Source organism: Podarcis erhardii (assembly GCF_964252035.2).
Source record: "Podarcis erhardii genome assembly, chromosome: 1".
Lineage (NCBI taxonomy): Eukaryota > Metazoa > Chordata > Lepidosauria > Squamata > Lacertidae > Podarcis > Podarcis erhardii.
The window spans coordinates 57,649,575-57,667,977 of record NC_138497.1 but is presented as its reverse complement, the minus strand read 5'-3'; the positions used below and the strand labels follow the sequence as shown (position 1 = coordinate 57,667,977).

Here is an 18,403-nt window from a genome sequence, read left to right as displayed (position 1 = left end):
TTGTTTTTTATGCACATGAATATAATGGAGCTCTTTCTAGCCTTAGCATGTGGTGTGTTCATTATCACCTGTCTCTGCTCCCCAATTACTATCTCAGTGGGGCTCTCATTTGTCTGGGTTGGCACTCAAGCCCAGAGCCCCAGAGCTTCAGCGACTCCTAAAACATCAAAGGCAGTGCCGCATACACTGGCTGCAGCTTCTCATAAAGAGAGATTTGGAAAGGAAAGAATTAAGAAGTAAATTGTTCTTTATATTGCGCACAGGCAACTTGGGATGTGCCATATAACTGCTGGTGGCCTTGGAGGAATGTGCTTTAAAAGCAATGGGAGACTTACTAGAGTTTGAGGAAGGTGGTGGCTGATGGAGAGGAGGCAGGATAATGGCATATCCTGCTGAGCATGGAGAATCAGGGATTCACCTACACACAATATGGTCAGTGTATGCATTTTCCATCATGAAACTTAAATGGAATATTGGAAGAATCTTGAAAATGGCCTGCCAGATGTGCGGCTCAGATTTGTATCCAACTATTCAAAATGGCACTTCAGCTGTTTTCCAGCCATTTCCAAGGAATGCAGCCAGTTCTGACTTCAGAATTCCAAGTTAGCAAATAAGGGCTGTGCACCTGTACATTTGGAATGGTATATTTGTTAGGCTTTTAAAGAAGTGCCACAAGCACAAAAGTCTCTTTGGCATCCAGAGTACAGCTGTCCGTGGCGGCAGTGACCCAGTCCAGTTTAAGCCTTGTCCCAAGCTTGAAGAAGAGACCTCACAATACCCTTACCCTTACCCAGAATCCCTTGCCAAAAAGAGCAAGGAAGTAGTTGGATGGAATGTTTTCATTTTTGTTTCTGGCAAATACCAATTTTGCCCTCAGTGGGGAAGGAGAAAAGCATCAGCCACAACATACAAAAAATTGAAAATGGTTTCCTTGTATCTCTACCAAGGGCAAGTCCTTCCTTTAAGGAAGAGCAGCCGATGCCAAGTGGAGCAAGATGTTTTAGGAGCACAGGCAAAAGCCTGCCAGGAGCAGGCACTCATACTCACTGTCATACAGTGGTGCCCCGCAAGACGAATGCCTCGCAAGACGAAAAACCCGCTAGACGAAAGGGTTTTCCGTTTTGGAGGCGCTTCGCAAAACAAATTTCCCTATGGGCTTGCTTTTCAAGACGAAATGTCTTGCGAGTTTTTTCGACTTTTTCCCCCTTCCCCCCCTTTTTTCTAAGCTGCTAAGCCGCTTATCCGCTTATTCACTAAGCTGATAAGCTGCTAAAAGCCGCTAAGCCGCTAATAGCGCTAATCCGCTAAGCCGTCAATGGGCTTGCTTCGCAAGACGAAAAAACCGCTAGACGAAGAGAATCGCGGAATGGATTGGAAGTCACTGTCGACATACAGAGGGCCAGGAGGCCAGCTGGCAAGCCTCCATCCATCAGCCCGTGCTCCGATGTAAATAAGCGACCTGGACTTCAAAAGCCAGGGCACGCTATTAGCAGAGTGTACTGCACACACACAATAGGCGTAAGGCTTGTGAAGTCATTCTACAGCTACAGATTTATTAAACATAAATCAGGACAAAGAAACATGTTGTCTCTCTCTCATGTCGTCGCAGAGAGAGCAGCTAAAGCAAAAGCTATAAACAAACAGAAGTTCCCAGCATACTGTGCTGGAATGTAAACAGACATGTGAGATGTAACAATCCCATGCCTGTTCCTTAAGGTGGAATGGAATTCTCAACAGTCAACAGTCACTACAAGCACACTGAGGATTCTGAAGAGGTGGCCTCTTATTAAGAGGGACCATGTGAAGGAATGTCACACTAATAATTCGTCAACCTCAAAACAGTGTTGACTTTGCTGTTAATTAGTCTTAAAGGAAAATAATAATGGAATAATGGTTGAAACTTGATAAAAAATGTAAAGCATCCTTACCACATTCAGAATGATGTTTTGACCAGCTCCCATCCAGCTGACAGTCAGCAACACGGCTGCCTTTCAATGTGTAACCTGCGTTGCATTTGAAGTAAACCTGGGACCCGTATTTAAAGTCATCTCCTTCCACAAAACCATGAGCAGGAGCACCTGGAGTCCTACACATCACCACTGACAGTTCAGATATTTCAAAAAAATCCACTTTATTACAAAAACAGGGCTGTGTTAAGTTGATTCTTTACTTAGAATGTAATAAAAATATTAAGAAGGAAGAGATACAGAGACAAAAAAAATCAAAATATTGAGACTGCTATACATAATCCTTTCTTATATAAAAAAGCACACACTTCATTCCAATCTACCAAATTCCTGATGTATCTTTCATCTTCAATACTACCACCTAAGTAATCCAATTAGTTACTTGACTTAAAGCATGAGTATACAAGTACTTGCAGCACTAGGCCCTTAGGTTTTCTTTACTTATCTGTGACCAGGTTCACACGACACACTAAGCAAGACCATGGGTTAGCGTGATACCACTGGCTCCCAAGGAAATCACAGAAATTTTGCTCTATCCCAGGCTCTTTAAGTCACTGAGGTGTGGCAGCTAAACCATGGTTTTGGCTTATTGTGTTGTCCAAACCCAGAACCATGGTCAAGGACTCTCCTTAACCATGACTGCAACAATAGGACAAACCTTGGAAAAACTATGGCTTAGTTGCCATGTTATACTGATGTAAAAAGCCTACTTGTAACAATGCTACATAGGGCCACTGCTCCAGTGAAGAGGAACAAGGTACCTGCCCCAGTTGGTGGGTCACCATCAAAGGGCAGCAAATGCCAGCCATTTCATATGTTTATTAGCAACAGCCGTAAAGGCCATCACATGCCAGAAGTTCCTGGACTAGCCCTGTATGCTTTATGACTTTGCTACCATCAGAGTTTTCAGGTTCGTATTGGCTGCCTTGTCATTCTGCCTGATGAAAAAGCCAACGCATTCAGGACCTTTTCACCCAGTAAAATGGGGGCAACACATGCTGTCTTGTAACCTTTTGTAAGCCCCTTCCTTCTCTAGAGCGTTTCCTGCAGTTTCTCTGCAGCTTGATCCTTTTTCTGTCTCATTCCTGCTTTGTGCAAGAAAAGCTCTGAAGCTGGTTTTGAAATGAGTGCTGCTACCTTGTGTGTTTTATAGGAAAGTTTCCTTTCATTGTGTGAATGGTTGCCTGTCGGGTACATGAACCTGATTGATTTTTTCCCCTCTTCAGATTCCACTGTGCATTCAATAGAGTTTTAGCCAAGGACAGGATCCTTTATAAGATATATTTTTAAAATGCCTTTTAAGAGTGTCCCCCGCCTTCAAGGCCAATTTAACCTTTGCAGCTGCCTATGTGGCTCTAGCTGGAAAGAGGTTTCAGAAAGAGAATGGAATAGTGGAACATTCAGTACATATCTCCACTTGTAATGACCATATTCTGCTGGGGTCTGATCCAAATGGGAGAAGTCACACTCAAATCCCTTTAGAAGCACCACCAAACTCTAAGTGTTGGGTTCTCAACAATGAAAGAGTGACCTGGATGGCTGACATCTTATCCCATGCCACAAAAGAGTTACAACTGTATCATCATTTTTCAGAAAAGAATGGAAATAATCCTGTCCAAAAGGATGGTCCTATCCAACCACTACCAAGTACATTTAGGTCCCATTAATTCCAAAGGGAAAATATTGAGGGCATGCTTAACTGCCACATTAAAATAATGGGACTTATTTTAATGCTTTCTAGCATATAAGTCCCAGGAAGCAATAAAAGTGATACTATGTCTGTGTCACTGGTGCAGTCAGTTACATTTTGCGGAACGTTTAACTATACAAGACCTTCCAAACCAGAGTCCTTCATTATTTCTAAATATTCAGCACTGGTAGGAAGTTTCCTGTGTAATACAGATTAAAAGACAAGTTTTCAGTGCTGCAGGAGAATGAAAAGGCAACAAAAGTAAACCCAATTAGGTGAAGTTCAGGCAGCAGCTTCGTACAGAACCACCATTAAGTACAAACGAAGGCATTATTAATGTGAATGAAGAACATTCTGGCCAATGTTGATTTTTATATTTTCACTGCATGGCATAGGAACATAAGGAAGGTGCCTTTTCCTAGGCTATTAGACCGTTTATCCATCTAGACCTCCATGGTCCTCTCTGATTGGCAGTGGATCCTACACAGGCCACATTCATGCCATACATTTAAAGTGCTATGATAACACTTTAAACGGCCATAACTTCTCCCAAAGAATTTTGGGAGCTGTAGTTTGTTAAGGGTGCTGGGAGTTGTTAGGAGACCCCTATTGTCCTCAACAATTCCCAATCCTCTTCCCAGGGAACACGGTAAGACACGTGGAACCAAGCTGTATCTCTTAGGCCCCATGTCATGCACATTTTGTGCTCACAAGGGGTAAGGGACTGGGCCAAAAGAGTTGTTTTGGTCAGTCCATACAGCCCTCATCCTGATTGATGGAGGAGTGCCAAGGCAGAAAATGTGGGGGTCTTGAAAATGTACAAGTCCATGAGTGTGTGATAAGATTTAATACCATCCTCGCCTTTTTTCTACAGATATTCATTATTTCTTTTTCTTACAATGAACTATATTTAATGTTTTATGTTATATTTAAGTTCTGTGGGTATTTCTAGAACTCAAAGACAGTCTAGAATAAATGAAGACAGAATATCTGAATTTTTAAGTTAAGTATTCTGGGTTATTAATAACCAAGAGAATAATTTCATTCCTTTCTTCCTCAATTACTTATGGGCAACATTCCTCAACTTTGAATTATTTGCCATTTAGAAATAGCTTCTATACTCAATTTGCTACGGAAAAATTGGATTACCTATTTAAAACCACTTTCTTCTTTTGCTGAACATTCCCCTATTAATCCTTTCTAAATCCCGACTGTTCTTTACCCATGTTCCATTACTTCCCTGCATAAATAAAGCCTACTTTTCTTTTTCTGGTCTCTTTCCCCTCCATTATTCATTGCTAAATAATACATAGGTTAATCTCATCCACCCACATCTCATCCATAATATATCCCATAGCTAGATAGTAATTCTTTGTCTTCAGTATGACCACAGATATTGACATTTGCCACCTATACCTCTGAAATATGGCCCACAAGAGGCTATAAAGAATCTGATCTTGGTGAAGTCCAGTGTGAATTGACCTGAACCAAGCCTGTCAGATTGGAATGTGGATTGGAATGTAGCTATCTGTGGGATTTTACACTTCTCCAAATGTTGTAGCACTGCTCTCGGCTCAAAAATTTCATCATAAGACAATTCCAAGTGTGTATTTTGAGAGAAAGTGTGTTTAAAACCATGCATTTGTATATGAATTCTAATGCAAGTTTTTTTCTTATAAATATTCACAGAGAAATGCAGAAATGGTATAGAATGTACAGAATGGGTGACTTGGATTAAAAACAGAGTGATCTGTCTATCCCAAATAAAATTGCTTTCATGTTTTTAGGGGCAGACCTTGGTCTTTCAAATTTCAGTGGTGCACTGTGCAAGGCCAAAATTTGCCACCCCGCCTCTTGCCTCCCATTCTATTCAATTCACTATGTCATAGCTGTGACGCTCTGTGGCGCCCCCTTGGTGCAGCACCCAGTCTGACAGAACTGGGCACTCTGCTCTAAATCCACATGATATTTTCAAGGTATATAATATGATCTTTTAAAACATAGAATTGATTCTCGAGAAAGTTGATCTGATCCCTCTGTGACTGCAGCAAAGGATAAATACTGTACATCCAGGTAGGAACTTCCAATCACAGGAAATTTTGCGATAGTCTGTCTCTCTAGAACAGGCATAGGCAAACTCGGCCCTCCAGATGTTTTGGGACTACAATTCCCATCATCCCTGAACACTGGTCTTGTTAGCTAGGGATCATGGGAGTTGTAGTCCCAAAACATCTGGAGGGCTGAGTTTGCCTATGCCTGCTCTAGAACAAGCATAGGGCAAGGCTGCCTAGAAAACAAATGCTTCCACATGTGGCAAATGTGTGTTCAAGGCATTTCCACCACACTTTTGAATGTCTGTCTTCACGCACACTTGGACAGTATTCCTCACTCATGCCTCGTACACAACATGGAAGGGAATCTTGTAGTGATCACCGAGCCTCACAGTATATTTTCATCCATGGATTTAGAGTTCTGGTTTGAGCAAAACATCCTTTTCTGCAGTTATCCCAACAGCCAGGAATCACCAGAATAAAGCAATGATGTAATCCCAGCAGCAATGAAAATCTTTTCATGCCCTTCCAGCCAAGTGGAACCCACCCCAATGTCTTCCAGTTCCATGCGTCTGTGAATGAGACAGTAACCATGTGAAAGTATGCTTGGGTCAGCCACTGGGGTGTATTCATCCGGAGGCAATTTGGAGGCTGTTGCTTACAACTAGCCACTTGATCTTTATCAGCATTGTTCGAATCCCTTAGAAATCTGTGTCTTTGGATACAACCTTTCCGGTTATTTGGTTAACCCATTTAATTATAGAAGTGAACTGGTTTGCATATAAGACTGGGCTGAATGAAAACTATAAATGTCCCCATCAAACTTCACCTTCTCGCTCTATGCGTCTATCATTAATATTGTGAACAGGTTCCAGAAGGTATCTCTTGGTAAGCACATAGGAACACAACAATAAATAGCTGCTTAAAAGGAAGATTGTGGGGCTGAATAAAGGATGGTATTTTCTTTAAATAATAATAAAATAACAATAAACCAAATCTGTATCCTGCCCTTTTCCCACTTAGCTCAGGATAGCCTGGCTGAGACATTACTGGACTGTTTTGTTTTTGTTGGGGAGGGGGGTGCCTTCACTACCCCCCAAAATTGTTTTGGTACATCTACAAATATCAGGCTTTCCCCAAGCCTGCCAATCACTCCCAATCACAGGTAATCAATATTTTGTTGTTATGGAGTAAGGTTGCATGTGCTTAGGAAGTATCCTGGCAATGCTATGAGTTATTATGACTTTCTTGAATTGTATTCATTGTTTTGATGAAGTTGTTGTTTGCTTCAAATGCTATTGTGTTTGATATTATAAGTGACTGCAATGTGTGTGTGTTTTAAAGCTCTTGTGGTTATTGTAAGCTGCTTTGAGCTCAACATCTGCTGTTGGGAAAGCAGAATACAAGTATAAAATCAAATCAACCCTCTGAGATGCACAGGTGGCGTCATTTTGGTTGTGCAACGATCCACATTTGCAGAATGCATTTGTCATTAGTATAAAGGATTTAGGGTGGGGGGAATGATTAGGAGAGGGGAGCAACATCCCTAGCTGAAATAACCCTGAGGTGACATTATTGAAACACCCCATACTAGACAGACTGCAGTTTGGCTGCTTTGTTTGGAAGCAACAGACACTTCTGAAGACATGAGCCCCTTACAACAATCCAATCAGGACATAACCTGAATAACCACGGCCAGATCCAGTTCCTTGGTTGGGGCATCAACAGAATTGCTATAAGTATGTACCTTTTCCTACCAATAATATTTAAGCCAACAGCTGAAGTTCATTAATAATCACAGCAGCAATAGAAATAATGCAAATATGTGGAGGGAAGCCACCATATGCCTTAATTCAAGGTGAGATGGTGAGTCAGTAGCAGAGCTGTGAAAGCTGAATTTTCCCCTCTGCATTGTTCTGCAATTCCAAATACAGAATTGGAGCCTAACCTTCCTGACCGGCAAAACACACACACACACACACACACACACACACAGAGAGAGAGAGAGAGAGAGAGAGAGAGAGAGTGAGTGTTTGCCTAATGACATTTCCATCAGCCTGCATGATTTGCCACAGTTTCAGTAATTCTGCCCTGCTTTCCTTTTCAACAAATTCATCTCCCAGATTGCAACGTGATATATTAAGCAATATACCTTATGCTACATTTTGCAATGCCAAGAGGTCATCAAATTTTATTTCACTCTGAAGATTTCAGGAGCAACCTTGGCTGTCATTTTCAGAGTCCACACATCCTTGTTCTCAGCTCATGGATGAGAAGCTCAAAAGGAAAGGGATTAAGTAGGACCTCCATTACACGTTGCTTGGTCTTTGAGGTACTGGTCTCAGGGCAGCAGTCAGGACATAGGAAGTTGTCATATACTGTACTGAGTCAAGTCAGACCACTGCCCAATCTAACTCAGTATCAGGAGTGCCAGTTTGGCCCCATGACTGTGGATGCACGAGGTCATGGGTGCCATGTAGTGCATGGCCCTGGCACCAAAATTTGTGGATGCCCGGCCCCTTCAAGGGGAATTTTGTGGGTGCTTGGGCACCCAGGGCCCCAGGGAGCTGGCACCTATGCTCAGTATTATCAGCAATGACTGACAATGGGTCTCCAGAGTTTCAGACAGGAGTCACTACAGAGGAGGATTTAGTGCAACCAGAGAGGGCGCTTTCTCAGACCCCGGTAGGCTTGTCCAGCTTTAGGAAGGAGGTGTGAGGGCTCTGACAGGGTCCTAGAGTCATCCTTCCTCCTTCCCAAAGCCGGGCAAGCACCTCTCAGCTACCACTTCATTGATGTCAGCAGGTAGGTGGTGTGTATTGAATTTGCACTTAATGCTCCCTACTTCTCAATCCTGTTTGTAGATAAAGGGAAAGGGATCCCTGACCATTAGGTCCAGTCATGGCCAACTCTGGGGTTGCGGTACTCATCTCACTTTATTGGCCGAGGGAGCCAGCGTACAGCTTCCAGGTCATGTGGCCAGCATGACTAAGCCGCTTCTGGCGACCAGAGCAGCGCACGGAAATGCCGTTTACCTTCCTGCCAGAGCAGTACCTATTTATCTACTTGCACTTTGACGTACCTTTGAACTGCTAGGTTGGCAGGAGCAGGGACTTAGCAACAGGAACTCACCCCGTCACAGGGATTCGAACCGCCGACCTTCTTATTGGGAAGTCCTAGGCTCTGTGGTTTAACCCACAGTGCCACATTTCTGCTCAGGTGAGTCCCATTGAGGTTTACATTCAGGTAAGTCTTGCAGTCTAATCCTATATACATATTTTCAGAAGTAAACCCCATTGCTTTCAATAGGGCTTGTTCCCAGGTGTGTATAGGATTTCAGCCTTATTCATTTTTTAAAACAAACAAACAAAAAGATTTTCCTCTGTCCAATATTAGGAAGGCATGTTCAATATTGGCACTCAGTCATTTCAGGTAATCACATGAACATCTCCCCTTTATCAGTGCAGCAACATCATAGCAGTAGTCTCACCATACTGGCTGTAAAGATTAATTTCTCTCTTTAAAACAAACAAACCAAAAACAACAACCATGTTCAATACCCTACAGAGAGCAGCTGTTTCTACTTCTCCTGCTGCCAGAGGATGAGAGGGTGTCCCTTTTAAACACATGAGTCAGTCGGCAAAGACAAGGAAGCCCTGAAGAACTGTCTTTCTGAAAACCTTGTGTGTGGCTGAGCAATGGCAGTGGGCAGGAGTCAAGCACAGGGGAAGGACCAAGAGAGCACTTTCACAGGCCTATCCTGGAAAAAAGGGGGTGATGCTGGAACGATCGAGGAGCTGCTAGTGATAGCACAGTACGCCACAGTTTAGCTCAATGGAGCACCCTTCATTAGGATGCGGGAGAAGTGTCAAATGGCTGGCAAGGGAGACTGGGAAGCCGTAAAGAAATGGAAGTTGGATCTAAGCAATGAATTCCCCATTCAATACAAGATCCCAGCATTTACTCAAGGACTTGAGCTTGCTGGGCTTTGTTTCAGACAAAGGTGACAGGAAGTCTCAGAGCAAAAAGGGGTCAGAGTCCCTCGCTTAGAAGGCCAGCAATTCCCTGGGAGGCCCACTGAGCCAGAATGCTCTGCACCCCCTGAGAGGAACACAGTACACAACTTGAAAGGGAGGGGAGGGGAGGAGGGAAAAGCATTTCTAGCCTGGTCAAAGAGAGGCTGAGCAAGGATAGGACTGTATTCCACATATACATAACAGGGGTTAATAAAGCACTGGGGTGGGGTGGGGGAAGAGAGCATTTATGCTAAAGTTTTCCAAAACTTTGGCTACTTACAGCCTAAGTGTCCAATCCGACTGTGGGTGGAGTTTGTTAAATTGCTATGAAAATACTTTGGGTTGGATTCAGACTTCGGCTGCATATACACAGCTGCTTTCCCAATGTTAGAAAAAGGCACTTCCGGAAATATACCAGAATATAGTGGAAATGTAGCTCTCATTTCCGTGTTATTTGCTTCCAGAAAAAAAAATATCCATTCGTAAATAACTTTGAAATGAAAGCTAAACCTCCACTATATTCCACTATATTTCCAGAAGTGGCTTTTATGTCAAGTGAAATCCAAAAGATAATTAGGAGTTAGGAAAACAGGAAAATGGAATAAACTACCGTGTGAATGCACGCTTTGTCATACTTAAACACACTGAAATCAATGGGACTAACTTAGATCTGGAGACAACTTTTGCTTGAGAGCTTGGCAGGTGGGTTCGTGTTAATAGTCACAGTGCAGCTGATATATCTGTGGGTGGAGGGGTCCTAATGGTAAGTTTGGCAAACAGTCCTGTACTCTACTCTTATCCTTCCTCAGGCTGTCCAGCAGGGGTTCAAGCAAAGAGCAGAACAACACAGGCCTTGTCCACACACACATTTAATGTGCATTTGCAGCTCCTTCCCCACTGCAAAGAATTTGGACCTCATCCACCTGATGCTCCCCTTCACCAGTCCCCTTACCACTTCTTCCAATTTATATTAAGAACTGTTTTGAATTTGCAGCTGCTCAGTCCACATACGGTTGCACTAGCCAACTGTGCCAGCAACTTTCCATCTTGTTGCAGCCCTTTAAGCACCAGTTTAGTGCACTTTAGTTATAAATTACAAAGCCCATTGCCTGGCTATAATGATAATGGAGACAGACGAGATCTAGCTGCAGCTTCTAATAGTTTTCTTTTACATCTAGGGATTGAGGCTGGTGGGCTCATTAGGATGAAAATTAGCCCATCCAATTTGCTCTATTAATAAAGGACTGCGCATCACTTGAATAAGGGGGTGGGGAGAATTCATTTAGATCCGTCCCTAACGCTAACTATTCATGCAATTTAATTTGACAGAAGTTTAGTAAGCACAGAGAAGAATCAGGGGAAACCAGTGTTTTTTTCTGGAGGGGTACGCATACCCCTAAACATTTTGTGAATCTAACAGGAGAAGAAATTATTTTTAAAAATGTTTAGCTTCGTCTCTAGCACGGTGAATCATCAGTTCTGTCGCTACCCCTGATGGCAGCCTCAGTTCCTGTCACGGAGTTTCCTGAGTCTCAGACGGAAGTGAGCGTTTAATGTGTGAAGCAGTGTGGAATGTGGATGTGTGGTGTTTTACTTATGAAAGTTTGGCCTCATTGAGGGGTAGTATTTCAATATGAGTAATGCATGTTCTTTGTACTTTTGCCCATTTGCTGTATTTATTTCCCCGATTTGAACTATAAGATGGGGGTTTACTTGAGTCAAAATGAGAGTACCCCTAAACATTTTTAAAGAAAAAGCACTGGGTGAACCAATATTGCATATGCATTACAAGAAGATGGAGATAACACCTAAAAGTGGTGGGAAGATAGACAATTCCCTGATTCCTCAAATCCACAACCAGGATGATAGCACTGGAAAATTAACAATTCAAAGTTAAGCCATTTCAGTTGTATGATCTCTAGGAGAACTCTTCCATTTAGGGTGATATTGTAAAGTGTCCTATGCATTATGAAGCCCTATCTGCTGAGGTAATGCAAATACCTATGAAGCAGGACCCAATCCACCTACTGCAACTCAACCACTTTGCTTGAAGGGATAGCATCCCAGAAGGCTTCCCTTACAGTCATTGTCCTACTGCCCTTCACCCCAGCTGAAGTTCGTAGGTGGGGAAATTCCTGGGTCAAATATGGGGCTGGTGTAATGTTGTGCCATCAATAGGGTGTGTAATACTTGACTGAAGGCATATAATATCCAACATATGGATGACCTCCTCTGTGTTGCCTCTGTCCTCCTCATGTCCGTGCCCTATTTCAGTCCTCTCACTGGCAGAGGATTCCGCCAGCATATCCTGGGCCATTCTGTCAGCATGTCTGCCAGGACAGCAGTTCAGCTAGCACAGTGAGCTTCATGAAAACCCTATAGCCCCTCAGCCAATGGATCGTCAGTATATAAGATTCTGCCCTCAATTTTCTCATTCCAAAAGCACTTCTTTTTGTCTGTCAGGAAACAGTCTCTCATATCAGCAGGGTCTGCCTAGAGAAAGGCTACAGTATATCCTCTTCTTTCAAAGACATGGAATAAAAATGTTCCTGGCTTAGTTTTGAAAGCATTAAGGCAGACAGAAATAATTTTAGCTTCATGATTCTCCTCTATGTATCAAAATAAAGTTGGGACTGTTTACCTATGTACTACCCAGGAAAAAAATGTTCAGGCTTTGTTTGGTAATACCGAAGGAAATTTTAAAAATGTGTGCCAGGAGTGAATTTTAACAAAAACTGCTATAATTCTAAGACATGGGTAGGCAAACTAAAGCCCGGGGGCCGGATCCGGCCCAATCACCTTCTAAATCCAGTCCAAGAATCAGCGTGTTTTTACATGAGTAGAATGTGTCCTTTTATTTAAAATGTATCTCTTGGTTATTTGTGGGGCCTGCCTGGTGTTTTTACATGAGTAGAAAGTGTGTTTTTATTTAAAATGCATCTCTGGGTTATCTGTGGGGCATAGGAATTTGTTCATTCCCCCCCCTCAAAAAAAATGTAGTCTGGCCCCCCACAAGGTCTGAGGGACAGTGGACCAGCCCCCTGCTGAAAAAGTTTGCTGACCCCTGTTCTAAGATCTTTAGAATTTAGATAGCTGGGGGGGGGGGCACACCTCAAGTCTTTTAGCATCTTATAGAACAGGATGATCAATATATTACCCTCCCCCCCATGTTCTTTTGTATAAGTCATGAGGTATTCATGTTCTTCATTAAAAATGCACTCCTTTATAGAGAATGGTATTATTTAAAATAATACATAGCTATACCCTATTTCAAGGGTTTCAATCTTTTTGGCCTGTTGGCACAACTGGAATTTTGAGAAGGTGTCATAGGTCCCAGTCACAAAATGGCTGCTGTGGGGAACTGGCAATGACAGTCACATCTAAAAGCAGAAAAGCAGATAAGAGCACAAAATGATGGTCCCACTCGCCTGACAAATTGGCCTGCAGGTGTCGGGGGTGTGGGGAACCAGCCTACCAGGTAAAAAAGCTTCCCCACCCCAACTTAGCATTATGTATGAACCCTGCCCAGCAGTTTACAAACTTTGGTTTGTTTTAATCAAGCACTCTTGCTTAAGCATGGTTTGTTGGGCAACCCCATCTCAGTTGTTCACCACAGTACAAAGGTACAAGGCAAGGGCAGTTAGAAAACAAGGCAAACTTTGGAGAAGCAAGCCATCTGTGGGACAACTCATGCTTAAATTGAGGTTTGTTAAGTAAACCATTGCTTAGTTTTATGTGTGGACCAGGCTATTCTTTCTTCAGCACCTTCCAAAGCATTATTCTTGTTATTGTTATTATCATTATTAGCCATTGTGTGCCAGTTATCAGACTCCATCAGCCTGCTGGCCTGTGTTCCTTTGGGAAGAAGAGCAGGATATAAATTTTAAACAAACAAACAAAATATTCTGTATAGCAATGCTAAGCATTAAGTGAAAACACAATAATTCAAATCAAGCTCATGTACATTCACATTCACAGGCATAGGGATGTATGTACTCACAGCTTTCACAGCGGTTCCCAGTATAGCCAGCAAGGCAAGCACATTTGTAGCCACCAATTTTATCTAGGATGCAGGTTCCGTCATTCAGGCATGGAGAGGAAGAACAAGCTGGAAAAAAGTATAAGGAGGACCATAAAACAGCTTCCTTCACCTCTTTCATCTCTTATATGCACAGCCATCCCGGTGTGAAAAACTTTTGTAAGAGAACGTATTTTCAGTGAATGTTCCTGTTTTTAAGTGGTAATATAGACCTGTGCTGTGAAGAAAAACATTTTAAAAGTTCTTCCATTTACCAGAACTTCTGACCTGACTAAGCCTTATTCTTCATGGTGAACAATATTTTTCTCAAAGACAGGGCATAGGCAGAGTGGCCTTATCTTTGCAAATAATCTAAACCTGGAACTAAAAAAGCGCAATAGACACCCCTGTGGTTTTCATATAGATCACCTGAACTTCCTTTGCCACCTGGCCCCCAAGGAACTTAGGACACAGCCAAGACTTGACCCATTATGATTTTGGAAGACTAGAAATAAATGGACAGGAAAGAAGCCATGGAGAAGGAAAACTGTACAACCCACAGAGTTGCAATTACAGCAGAAGACCCTGCAGAGACCAAAGGATTATGAAATGTCAGTGAAGAGATCTACATGGGCAGCGAGAGATCTGAGCAGGGGCTTAATGAAGCTGATGTAAGCAAGCAGTTCCCAGCAACCAAAGTGCCAAAAGTTGAAAAACAAATCTCCCCAAATGAAACTATATAACAGCATACTTTATAGTTTCTACAATGATTAATAAAACCACCCCTTTTTATTTTCCTTAGTTGCAAAGACCCTCAGGCAGCCTGATCCTAAACATGAACCCTCATATGTTAGCTCCATTCACTTCAATGGGACTCCTGGTAAGAATGCTTAGGATTGTGGTCCTAGCCAAGGATATCACCTGATCCCTTCTGGGCCACTGCACAGTCTTTAAGTGCTACAACCTGTTCTTAGCAATAAACAGGAGGACAGCCAAGGAAACTCTGTTCATCTTGTTACACCGATCTCGGCTACCCCTTGAGGTTTTTGTTCAGAGAAGGATTTCACACTGCTATATCTTGTTAAATTTGTGCTGCCAGAGGTCTCCATCCCACAGTCCCCCCCCCCCAAGCCTCTTCACTCCCCATGCAAATCACATTCTTTCCCATAAACAGTGTCAGCGGCCTTGCAAAAGAGAGCGTTTTAAAAGCTTTTCATTTCAGCTGCACATTAGGCCAGGACAGACTCACAATAAGGCACACAATAAAGCTTCCTTCTAAAAACTGTAAGCCCTCCATATCCCACTCTGCATAGATTACCACTGTAGCAACCACCCAATCTCTAAATAATTGCTGCTAAAAATGGGGCGGAAAGAAAAGTAGATGGCAGCAGCAGAATACTAAAAGGCTCCCGCTGAGCGGAGGAAACAAGATCCATTCATTCTGCCCCGTATGGAATACGTTAGTCCCATGAGTGTGGGAGGCCTTGCTGCAACATACCCCACACCAAGTTCAATTTCACAGAGCCGACTCTTGTTTTTCCTTTTTTTTATAGGCTGCTTAATTAACACAGTGCTACTTATAGCAACTTCTGTGATGGTACTCTTTGCACTTCATGCAATAACGAAAAGAGAAATCATGATACAGAAGATCAACCAGTAAGTAAGGTGTCCAGTCTGAAGTGATAACCCCCAGTGGACTGAGAGTCAGACTTGGGAAGGTAGAAGCCCATGGTGAAAGCCATATGCAACATTCCAACTCTAACATCCAACATTCCAACTCTACAGTTCTATGATCCTTACCAAGAACTTAGTCTCTGGACTCTTCAAGATGACCTGTTTATTGAACATTCATCCTGATTTGCTCACATAATGCTTATATGGAAGCTAGACTATGTCTGGTCTTTATTGAGCATCCTTTTTGATTGGTTTATGAGGTAGTTATCCTATTTGCTTGTGGGATATTTTGGTGTCTCCCCATTAATCATCCATACCTTAAAGTGCATTTCGACATCACTTTCCTAACTGCAGAAAGTCTGTTATTTTTAAGTGGATTTGTTGTGCCAAGGCAACAGAGCACTTTGTTCCACTGTAATGCTGCCAACCTAAATTTCCAGCACGTGCTTGAATCCCTTGCACAAAGTCTGGACACACCCTTTGACAAGTAGCTATTCCTCAGGCTCAATTTCCCTCCAATCTACCCTTCCCCTCCATGAAATGAAATGGTCAGGCAAGCAGACCCACAAACCTTAGAGCCGGAAGGGGGAAAAAAGAGGGCAGGGACTTGGAACAGCCTGGCATAGCTTTATGCACCATATATAGAGGGGAGAAATCTCAGAGGCAATCAGAATAATCTAATCCCCCCTTTGTTAATTCACTGTTTTATGGCCCCATAGCAGTAAGGTTCTAACTCCTGAGATCAATTTTCAAAGGATTCTACAGCTACATACATATGGAGAGCTAAGGATTCAGAAAGGGCTTATGCACACTTACTTTTGCTCCACATTTCTAGACACAGGTCTGGGCTTTCCAGGTCCAGGTCTGCATGCTTTTTCTTTTGCTCCGAATTGCCATTTACTCCGATTCAACAGTAAATATTGGGTTTTCCTAGGGAAAGCAGCAGGGCAAAATAAAAAGCACAGACCTGTGCCTAGAAAGCACGGGGCAAAAGGTAACCGTGGATGAGCCCTAAATTAGTCACAAGAACAGCAAGGGGCAATCTTGCGAGTAGAATGAAACAGGACCATATTTCACACTCATTGGATTTTTTCCCTTCCAAATCATGTGGCTAAACCACTGCAAGGGATATAGTCACACAATTACTTCAATAACTCAAGACTTTTCTTTTCACCCAGGTAGCTGTTGGGCATGCATTTTATACTTTTTCATCCTACTTACCTGTAATTTCTTCAAAGACGGCATGAAACCCATCAAAGTTCTTGGAACCATCTGAATGGAAGAGAACATGGAGAGAAGGCCCTGTGCTTCGGATTGGGAGAGGCCTGTCATTCCCACAGAAACGCTTAATTATTCTGCTATCAATGCTGTCCCCATCTCGGATCTCCACATAATCATACTGGCACATGTAGTCAAACTCCAGACTCAGCATAGCAAACCTTGGACACAAAAGGGGTGGAGTTTTTTTTTGACAAATTCAGATGCCAAAATTTGTCTGTATTTCTAAATTACTTCTGTGCTCCTAAATGAGAGAAACAAGCCTCCCACCAAAGCGCTTCCTTTACACCTTCAGTTTCACAAGATAGCCTTCAAAGATAGCCTTTGCTACTGGTGAAGGCTTCCCACATGACTTAGGCAAGTAAGCAGACACTCCTCTGGGTGGGCTGAGTTTGTAACCAGTCCTGTGGCCCCAACGCTATGCCACTGCCCTGTCCTATCCCCATCCAAGCAATGCCAATGTTGGGAGGGTGGCTGCACCCCATCAACCACACCACTACAGTTGAAAACCCCTGCACTGCTGCAGTAAGGTTTCCCACTTACTCTGCCCCATGCTCCTGTGTTGGACCCTTTAAAGGCCGAGATAAATTGTGATGCTTTGAGCATTCAGTCAGGAATGCTCATAAACTCCAGTGCTCCTGGTGGGATGCATAACAGCAGGATCAAGGTGGACACAATCTTCCATGCAACCTGACCCTGACCTCATGCATCCCACAGAAGTGATATAGCATCACATTCCTGCTGGAGATGTGGAGACTTGAATCCCCAGTCTATTTCTCAGTGGGAAAAGGATTCTGAGAGGATGCACAGTTGCTGCCTCCCTCTTTGCTTCTTCACAGGTAAGTTTTCTTGGGGCCAGACACAGGGAATCACTTATCTCCTTAAAGACAACCTAACACCATATGCAAACAGCATGCTCACTGCATCATTTCTGACACAGAAAAAGAAATACAGCCAGGGTTCTATTTATGCAGCCGGAACTAGCTGGAATTCAGTTCCGGCACTCTCAGGTAGTCACCATTGCCATTCTAAAAGAATGAGGGAGGCATTCCAACACCTACTTTTCTAGAAAAATAGCACTGAATACAGCCATTTTTAGTCCATTAATTATGATTAATGTTAATGGTTGGGGGAGCAGAAAAACTCCATTGGAAACCCCTCTAGGTTCCAGGGTTGAAATACTAGCCTGATGGCTGAACACGCCTTAAATATGTACATAAACTTGAAAAGAAGGGTCTGTATGCTGAAATGCATCTCCCACCTACCTTAACTCAACAACAAAACCAGGTTTAGCATGAATAGTCCACTCACAGCGGGCATTCAGTGGATAACTCTCCAACAAGATCTGACCCTTGGAAGCCTGCAGAACCTGACCACATCCTGAAGGGCAGGGAAAGAAGAAGAAGATTTAAATTAGGCTCTGTGAGGGAACACAGACTCAGAAATAGCTCAGAGCTAAATGGACCAGTGGTGCAACTCAAGATAAGGCAGCTTCATATGCTCATATGTCCTAATCTGTGAGACTGAGGTGTGTTCAAACCAGGATCTGAAACTACAGCTTGTTGAGCTGACTGAGTTAAAAGCAGCTTCCTATGTCCACCTGGACAGCCACAATATATAGATGGTAAGCCTTCTGCTCAATGTGATGGGTCAGAAGCGGTGTCTGCACCACCTCCTAACATAGGAAACTACACTGGGAAATCAAAAAT

The 18,403-nt window shown here is 42.9% G+C and overlaps 1 protein-coding gene across 2 annotated transcripts in view; it reads right to left on the bottom strand.

The window, feature by feature from the left end:
• Positions 1-18,403, bottom strand: part of PAMR1 (peptidase domain containing associated with muscle regeneration 1) — a 44,817-nt gene that overhangs the window by 7,868 nt on the left and 18,546 nt on the right. For both annotated transcript variants that reach the window (XM_081834823.1, XM_081834824.1), the window contains exons 4-7: positions 17,960-18,074; positions 16,638-16,855; positions 13,725-13,832; positions 1,929-2,099 (exon numbers count right to left, since the gene is read on the bottom strand). In XM_081834823.1, coding sequence (XP_081690949.1) covers positions 1,929-2,099; positions 13,725-13,832; positions 16,638-16,855; positions 17,960-18,074 — 612 coding nt within the window. The remainder of the gene's footprint in view (positions 1-1,928; positions 2,100-13,724; positions 13,833-16,637; positions 16,856-17,959; positions 18,075-18,403) is intronic.